The sequence below is a fragment of the Salarias fasciatus genome, chromosome 4, assembly GCF_902148845.1.
Source record: "Salarias fasciatus chromosome 4, fSalaFa1.1, whole genome shotgun sequence".
Classification (NCBI taxonomy): Eukaryota; Metazoa; Chordata; class Actinopteri; order Blenniiformes; family Blenniidae; genus Salarias; species Salarias fasciatus.
This window is the reverse complement of record NC_043748.1, coordinates 25,062,085-25,071,255: the sequence shown is the minus strand read 5'-3', so window position 1 is coordinate 25,071,255 and position 9,171 is coordinate 25,062,085. Positions and strand designations below refer to the sequence as shown.

At 54.8% G+C, this 9,171-nt stretch overlaps 1 protein-coding gene across 1 annotated transcript; it reads right to left on the bottom strand.

The window, feature by feature from the left end:
- Positions 1-547: 547 nt before the first annotated feature.
- Positions 548-8,920, bottom strand: gspt1l (G1 to S phase transition 1, like). The gene is given in 14 exon segments (XM_030088864.1): positions 548-1,230; positions 1,308-1,401; positions 1,404-1,478; positions 2,523-2,612; positions 2,848-3,021; positions 3,105-3,185; positions 3,300-3,393; positions 3,472-3,612; positions 3,776-3,930; positions 4,007-4,187; positions 4,287-4,364; positions 4,437-4,470; positions 4,740-4,994; positions 8,498-8,920. Coding segments are annotated over 14 exon segments (1,710 nt in total). The 5' UTR covers positions 8,703-8,920; the 3' UTR covers positions 548-1,177.
- Positions 8,921-9,171: the final 251 nt, after the last annotated feature.

The window sequence follows — 9,171 nt, the reverse complement described above, 5'->3', positions numbered from 1 at the left end:
CCCAGCACAGCTTCTGCCACCAAGATGAAGGTTACCAAGGATGAATCCTGCCAGCTGGCGCCTCCTGCTGGCCACTGGCTGAAAGGACGTGCAGCTGGCAGTTTGAATCCGCGGGACAGAGACTGTGGTGACACCGGGACGACAACACCAGCAGCGACGAAGCTTCACATTCAGTTCAACCAAGGCAGGAAGTCTACAGGTGGAGAGAAGGTGACCAGATGTTGTCTGATCGAAATGCTCCAAATGATAAAACATCTGAGAAGTTCGTCTCAATCACCTTTCCTGACAGAACACCACCTCATGTTCCCATAAACTCCACCTTCAGCCGGACGTCCTGAACCTGAGGACGGCGTCAAAAGAGGAACCCGACATTTCCAGACTTTGTGGAGCAAAACTCTGCAATGAAGGACTCAAACCAGACTTCCTGACAGGCGGTCTCCCATGATTCATGGCGGATTAAAACTAAGGTGGGGCAGATAAACCCAGGCTGAAGACGAGGACAGCGTCAGAGCCGAACCTGCTCCCGCAATCAACACAACTTATTGTCCCCAATTTAGTATTTTATTGTCATAATTGTTTGTTTTTATAACATTTGAACACGCTCAAGCACGCTGCCAGAACGCCACGAGAAACCAAAAGAAAAAGAAAAGAAAAAAAAAAAAAAAGAATCTGGGTCAAAGCAAAGGGAAAAGTACACCCAAGATCAACATTTGGTTTCATCTGGTTAAGTTCTTCTGCAGGTTCTGAAAATCACTTCTCTACTCCCAGAAAACCCCTGCTCCACCTCTGGTTACAGGTAACTTCTGCCATTCTGCCACTGTCGTTCAGGAAAGCAAGAAAAGAAACAATGTGAGGAGGAAGAAATAAAAAGGTCATGTGATGGAGGAGCGGGCGGGGTGGAGGGGGGCGGACCCACGATGGCGTAGCTGAGCTCTCAATATGAGAAAGCTGACTCGTGTGGACATCATCTCGGTTTGTCGTTTGCTTAAAAACAGGTTTCATTTTCACATGAGTTCGTTTTTTTTTTTTTGTGGTTTTGTTTTTCTGAAGCTGATCTTCGGGGCCGTGACAGGGAGGAGGAGGCGGCGCCGCCGCCCGGAGCGGCGCGGGGGCGGCTGGGAGGCCGGAGCTCCGCCCCTTTTTCCTCAGCAGGGCTGTTGGACCGATCCGGCTCGCTTCAGTCCCGCTCGGCCACCAGCTTCAGCACCTTCCCGATGGCGATGGTTTTACCTGCGGGCGCACGCACGGCTTAGACTCCGCCCACCACGGCACGGGGACCGCGGGACGCACGCCAGGAGGCGTCCTACCTTCGTCCCGTAAGGTGAACCGTCCCATCTGAGGGAACTCTTTGAAGGTCTCGAGGCAAATGGTTCCTGCTGTGCGCAGACGGGCGGATGCCACACCTGGTCCTGCTTGACGAATCGCGGTCGTGTCTTGCTCTTGTCCCCCGTCTTCTTGTCTACCAGACAGATTAAGGCCTGCAGGGGGAGACGGTCAGCTTCAGGTTAGAAAAGCTCCCGTTTCAGTATAAATGCCGTCTGTTCTGAAACAGTCTCTCAGCAACTTCATTAAATCTGAACAGTCAGTTTCCTGTCAGGCAGAAACCTTCTCGTTCAGTCAGGATGAAGAATTCACAAAGCTGCGAGTCAGAATCACTCAGCGACGCGACGATCTTTATCACATCTTTTAAAACGACAGTGAAACACAGAACAGGATTTCTCTCCAGGGTCCTTCTGGCTGGAAGCGAGAGCTTCCTGTACGGTTGTCAAATGACTCCTGGTTTCAGGGAAACAACCTGATGTCCCGTTTCATTTGGAGCAGATCGGAGCCACTGATGAGGAAGTGACTGCTGGAGGCGCTCAGGTCTACCGGCTTTTAACATAACGAGGCTGCCAGACAGGATTTCACCGTGGAGACGTTTTCAGTCCGGAACAGGACAGGACCTTTTCTGCTCTTCCCGTGGAGAGGCTTCCTCAAATCCCCAACCCTATCAAACAGTTCTTAAAAACCTGGTTCCAGTTTATAGAACTCCTCCGTATCAATCAGCTGAGCCTGTGTTCAATCCTCTCTTCACACCGGGGCTGCACGACGCATCAAATGCCGCAAACCGAAGCATCATGGGAACAAGACTCCGGGCAGCGTTCTCTAGTCGGTACCAACACTTCCTCCATATGACCAGACCAGGTTTGATCCATTCTAGGTACTGAATCGCCTTCACCACTCAAAGGAACCAGCTCTGAAAGCAGAATCCGTCTTAATATCAGTCCTGCAGGTTTATCCCTCTACAGTGGAAACAAGACGAGACTCCGTCTTTAACGGCTGGACACAAACACACACGTCTTAACGGCCATTTAGCTCCATGCTGACCAAACACACATGACAAGCACGGATTTCACTTATTTCGTTCTTATATCTGATTACAGTTTTAGTACTGGACCCAGATTAGGAACCTGATCAGAGCCCAGACCCAGACGAGGACCCAGACCGGGGACCAGCAGGACCTGGGAGGCGGCGGCTCTTACCGTGATCTGCACCTCTTCGATGCAGGTGTGAATGTGAAGAACTGCGTTGTAACCTGGACAGATGATGGATTTGTGTTCGATGATGACGATCTGGGAGGGAGAAGAAGAAGAAATGACCCCCAGTGAGCACCAGAGGGCGCCGCTGAACCAGCCTGACACACACGACTGCCAGCAGCTCCAGGAAGAACAATTTAAAACAGAGGCAAAGTGCTTCACTGCCAGCTAGATAACCTCCACAACGAGTCTTTTCTTTCTTAAATCTCAAACATCTTGGACACGAGTCCGTCATCTGAGGCCGTCTCGTCTCCCGCCAGCCTGGACCCACCTGGGCGTCGAAGGTGCGCCCTGAGTGACAGAGGTTCTCGGCGTTGCAGAGGATGAACCCGGGCAGGATCTCCTCCTCCTCGATGCCCTTCAGCCTCAGCTTCAGGTTCTCCCCCGGCCCGGCGTCGTCCGTCTCGACGTCGTCTGACAGGAGGCTCAACACCTCCACCACGTGCTGCGGAGGAAACACACATGAAGCAGGCTGGGCGTCGATCCGAGACCTGAGGCTCATCCACATCAATATGGAGCTGCTCTCACCCTGTTGGGCATCATGACCAGCTGCTGTGCTTTACTGATGGAGCCCGACTCCAGTTTACCCAGAATTACGGTGCCCATGTCCTGGAGACAGGCCGCAAACAGGAGAAGAACCGTTTGACAGAGCAGATCAAGTCACGGCTCGACGTCGGACCCTCCGGAGGACCGGAGGAGGCAGCAGGCCGGCGGGGAGCTCACCTTGTATTTGTCTACGATGGGCAATCTGACGGGTCCGTCGCTCGATCTGTTGAAGTTTGGCAAACTGTCCAGGTGTGGAATGAATGGGAGACCTCTGCAACAGACACACGAGCACGGGGGTCAGGGTCGCGTGTGTGAGTGTGTGTGTAGAGCGTGCCGTGTGTGTACTCACGTGTACCAGGAGCACATGTCGGTGGGCTCCTTCAGGTTGGCCCCCGTCAGCCCGGAGCAGGGCATGAAGTGGATGTCCTTCTTGGGGTTGAAGCCAACCTTCTTTAAAAATGGCACTAGTTTCTCTTTGCACTCTTCATACCTGCAGACACACACACACACACACACACCTGTGTGAGTGGCTGCACATTTCCTCCAGAACCTTGTTGAGCCCACCAGACCGGGCTGACTCTCCGGCTCTCCGACTCCGAGCTCACGTCTGGTTTTCTTTGGTTCAAACCAACGGACTCAGAGCGAAGCCTCACCTCTCCAGGCTCCAGTTGACCGTGGGGTCGTCCATCTTGTTGACCAGGACGATCAGGTGCTTGACTCCGGCCGTCTTGGCCAGCATGGCGTGCTCCCGCGTCTGCCCGCCCTTCTCGAAGCCGGTCTCAAACTCTCCTTTCCTGGCAGAGATGACCTGAGCGGGGAGGGGGCAGCGCGGCGGTCAGATGGAACGCCGCGGCGGACGCGGCGGAGCCCGGGACGTCACTCACCAGCACGGCCAGGTCCGCCTGCGACGCTCCCCCGATCATGTTGGGGACGAAGCTCTTGTGGCCCGGAGCGTCTAGGATGGTAAAGTGCTTTTTGTCTGTCTCGAAAGTACGCCGGCCCACCTCCACCGTCTTGCCCTTGTCCCGCTCCTCCTGGTTGGTGTCCAAAGCCCAGGACAGGTACCTGCAGGGCGGAGACGAGCGTCTTCACACAGGGACGGCACACACACACTTCCCCAAAGAGCTTCAGTCATCTTCTAGCTCCTCAGCTTCCGGCTCTCACCAGGTTTCTCGGTTCTTCTCCTTGGCTTCTCTCTCGTACTTCTCTAAGGTCCTCTTGTCCACCATGCCGGTCAGATACCTGTTGAGGGACGGGCAGCGGGTTAGAGACGCCCCGGGTCTCGCTCGGTGCGGAGGAGAAGCTGCTACTCACATGATCTGTCCTCCGATGGTGGACTTCCCCGCATCTGGAAAAGCAGAAACCGACACTGGGGTGAGAAACTCCAGGTGTGACGGCGCTCTGGAGGATTCTGGCCTCGGCGTGAAGACAGAGCGTCAGCGGAGACGCAGCGAAGGCTGCAGGAATGCGTCGGCTCCCGTACCGACCGGCTGAAGGTCGGCCGGCGTCACGGCGCTCCGGTCTGAGCCCGGAGAGGCTGGAGGCTTACTCCAGTCTGAACTGCAGGAGAATCCTGCTTCACCGGCAGGAGACGAGGATCGGCTTTAAAACACTCACCTACGTGTCCGATGAACACCACGTTGATGTGTTCCTTCTTCGGGGCGTCCGGCTGTGTGGGCGGGGCTTTGGGCACGGGAATCTCCTCCTCCTCCTCCATCATGATCTCCGGCGCCGCGTCCTCTGCCGTGGCCGCCACCGCCGGTCCCCGGTCCCTGCCGGGGCCGCCTCCCGGCTCCTCCTCGCTCGGCTCCGCCTCTTTCTGGTCCCACGGCTCCTCTGTGGTCATGTCTGTGTCGCCGTTCTCAACGGGAGCTGCCCGGGCGCAACAACAGCGAAACACGTCTTAGTGTCGCCTCGGACTCGGAGCGCACCGTATTTACTGTCAACAACCGGAGCCGTCGGGGACACGGCCACCACAGCACGCCACGGACTGATGAACTCACACACACACACCTGCTACAGCCCGGACCAGAGGTGACGACACAGTCCAGGAGACGCTCTGCCCGAATATCATTAGAGTGGCATTAAGGCGCCGCCCCTTCAGAGATTACAGGGGCTGTAAACACCGAGCAGCAGGCTGTAGAGCGGCGATAACGTCAGGCCGACACCATCAGGCCTCACAGAGAGAGAAAAGAGGAACTGTGGCCTTACAGATCTGATTCCAGATCAGCAGCGTACGCCGTCAGATTAGCGCCACTACATGAGGATTTACATGAAACCGAACCTCTGACGGCGTCCATGTTTTCACTGTTGCTGCTGAATAAGTAAGAAGCTTTGACGCGGCGTCTCGCTGTGGTCAGATCTGGGTTTACATCCGACCGAAACCTTTCCTGTTTTCATTTCTGAGAAGACAAAGATCCCAAATGTAACTCAAGTTTTCAGTTTCGTCTTGGAAACACTGACCCACTCCAGAGGAGCGTTCTGCTGTTTCAAAACACTGCTGTGCTTCTCAGGAGACAAGACGACCGCCGGCTCCATTAACTGAGCTGCAACTCAGAGGGAACTTCAGTGTCCTGACATCCTCCTGTAAAGAGGGAATACTGGACATAATTCAAAGATTTATGACCGAGTTCCAGAATTCTGTTGTGTTTCTTGCGACCGACATCGACACTCCATACACAGACTGGACGGTATCGTTTTGTTCTCGATCCGTTCTGAGGAAACTGTCCAGTGCTTTCCTCGTGAAGCTGGTGATCATGGGAGAATCTGGCCTCCAGTGGAAGGTCAGAGATTCTGCAGACTTTCTTGGACACAATATTAAAAAAAAACGGCGTGAGAACGGCTGCCTCACATGTTTTCTTTTGAAAACATACTGACATGATGAAGCTTGAAAGATGTGGGGTGCCTGAGCATCACCTCGGTGTGAGGAAGACTTGCTCCGATTTAAACTCATGTCTGCATGGAAGGCGAGAGCGCTCCATGCTCCTGGAGACTCTGCGGCGTGGCGGCTGAGCCACTGCAGCGTGTGTTTGGGTGATAGTGAAACAGTCGACCGCAGAGGCTGACACAACCCGGCGGACGTTAATCTGCAGCGACGTGCGGTCTCCAGCCTGAGCCGAGGAGGTCCGAGCGCCGCGCTAACTCAGGGTGTCACTGCAGGCTCGGGTAATCCGGCAGCGCCGCTCAGAAGCTGAATCAACAGCCTGGACGTGACGCACGGCGGCGAGCTGACACACACTTCACACATACCAACGTGGCCTTTGTGCCTCCGGGCCAGGTTAAAGAGCAACAATGGGAAAGCTGAAGGGACGAGAGCTCCTCACACACTACAGCTGTGAGGAGCAGGAAAGCAGATACCAGCCGGGGCGCCGAGTCAAGGTTAGCAGGCGCTGTGTGGATGTCTACACGATGTTCAAACACTTAAACACTCCGGCTGTAGATACACAAACCTTTTAACAGTGTTTATGTTGTTCCCACAGCCTGAATCCACTCCTGTGATAACTCAGGAGTCCCTGTGAACGCAGCGCCGGGAGTAAACAAAGACTGAAGGACGAGAGGTAAACCAGCAGAGAGAGAGAGAGAGAGAGCAGGCTTATCTGGCACCCAGGCCACATTCAGCTTAAAACTGAGATCTCTGGCTAAACTTATCAATAATCTGGTGGGAACTGGAGACCGAGTCCAGGTCTCCTGAATCCAGAGTGAAGCCATCAGCCGGGAGCAGCTGTCTGGCTCCACCTGTACACCTCCGCGGTGATAAGACATAAAACAGGAAGCATCAGGATCTGAAGCGAAACAGTTGCTGCCAGCTGCACACTGTTTACCACTGACACCAAGTTCGGTTCTGACTTCAGAGCCGTTTATGAATGGATCGAATCGTTCTGAGAAAACCAACAACAGAGCGGATCAGAGAAGTCCAGAGTGAAAAGCAGAGGCTGGAGTTCATCAGCGTCTGTCATGTTTGAAACCAGGGCTTTATAACACCAATCTTTTTAATATGTGACAGCACCAGAGGCAATAGTCCAAACCGCCTATCTAAACTTTATGATTTTGTCCTGTACACATCCTGGAAATGTGTGACTTTAAACTCTGCTCACACTAAGGCATCTTTCAACAGACTTCACATCAAGAGTGTCACTTATTTTAGTTTGGAGGCAGATTCAGCCCAAAGGATGCCAAGGATGTCGAAGATCTGAGAGGATAGCACAAAGATCTGCTTCGCTTCACCCATCAAAGCTCTACAGACTTCAGGAGTTACCTGAAGAGTCTGTAAACACACTACAGGAATGCTAAATGCTAATGAGGATGGACACACGAGCCTCCAACTTCAGCAGACGTTCACATCTGATGGAGAGGTTGAACACTGGTTCTTCATTATAAACACATTTCTGGGGGGGAAAGTTTTGAATATTGTTCTTTAAAATTGTGCTAAATGTCAGATTAGTTACCAATAAAACCACTACCGTTCACAAAAACAAGAACAAAAGGGACAGTTTTCTCTAAGAATGAAGGTAATGGCTCCTTTATGACCTCAACTAAATCCCTCTGGTGGATTAGAGTTGGCCCCAGGGCCTTATGTTTACCATCCCTGTCCTAAACAATACCTTCAGAGGGTGAAGTGCTTAGAAACAGGGTCGTGACCTCTGACTGTCCAATGTCCCCCCCACATCCACCCCACACAGGGGGCGGGGGGGAGCTTTACTGTCATATCAGTGATTAGTATGAAGGGAAGTAGAGCTTCTGGACTGGATCTTTCCAGCTGTTTAATAAGCGGCACAGTGAAGGGTCAGGTGTGGGTCCACAGGGGGTCACGGGGGGCCGGCTCCCGGAGTGCCCTCACGCGCCGTGCCGCTCCCCGGCAGTGCGTCGGAACATCCACGTCACACTCCGAGCGCTCACGTTCCCTCCGCCGTCTGCCCGGGGAGCCGCTTCAAAGAGCGGGCTGCTCACGCGACGGCCGCGGGGACGAGTGCCCGGGCCGGTCCGCCCCGCTGGAGGTCCACCCCGGGAGGACAGTCCGCGGGGACACGGCCGCTTCATTGTCAAAGCACGTCAGCTAACCCACATGCTAGCTCCCAGCTACCGGCGGCCGGCTCAGACGAGCTAACGCCGGCTGGTGTGGGGGGATTCACAGCCTTACACCGGCGCCCAAACAGCCGCCACACCGAGGCACCGCGCCGGGATCCGAGCGGCGTGTCAAGCAGAGACATCCCGCCGTGACAGCCACACCGCGCCAGGCGTTGCCCGCAGACACAGCCCCGGTCCTCAGAACGCGTGTCGGCGCTGTGCTAACCAGCTAGCAGTCCCCCAGCCCGGCTACAGTTAGCGGCTAGCTAGCAGCTAGCGGGGCTCCCTCAGCTCAACGTGACTAGACTCACCGCCGGAATCCACGCTCCCCGCGTGGGTCCCCGCGTGCGCCTTCACGGCGAACGCCGGGACGAACTCCGCCGCGTTGACGTTGGGCACGAAGGGCTTGGCGTTGACGTTGAGGGTGGTGAAGGCCGGCTCCAGCTGCCCGTCCACCGTGGCCTCCACATCGTCCTCCTGTTCCCAGGAATCCGGGGCAGTGTCTCTCGGGTCCATCGCGGGTCTGGAGGGTTTTTTTGTGTAATTTTTATGTATTTTTTTTATACAAAAGTGAGCGGAGCTACGCACTTGTCGGTACTCCTGAGTGTCCGCCCGGGAGCCGGCGTCGAGCGGTACTAACCCTCCGGTTCAGGTGCGTCCAGCGGCGGTTCCGTCGGTCCGGAGACTAGCTGAGACTCAGCACTCCGAGAGACCGTCCGCGTGAGCTAATGCCTGCCCTGTGCCGACGCGCTGCCGCAGTGCCTGCTGGGAGGTGTAGTCCTCTTCCAAAGACACCTCACTACCTTGGCAGCCAGTGAACCACATCTCCCAGGATACCACGGGGCGACGGTGTGCGTCAGGAGTTTCCGATCTGTTCGGAATCCGCAGATTCGACACATCATTTTACTTTACCGAAGTAAACAATCTAACTTTTATCCACGCGCATTGTAGTCAGTAAAACATATTTAATTTTAGTTCTATAGAT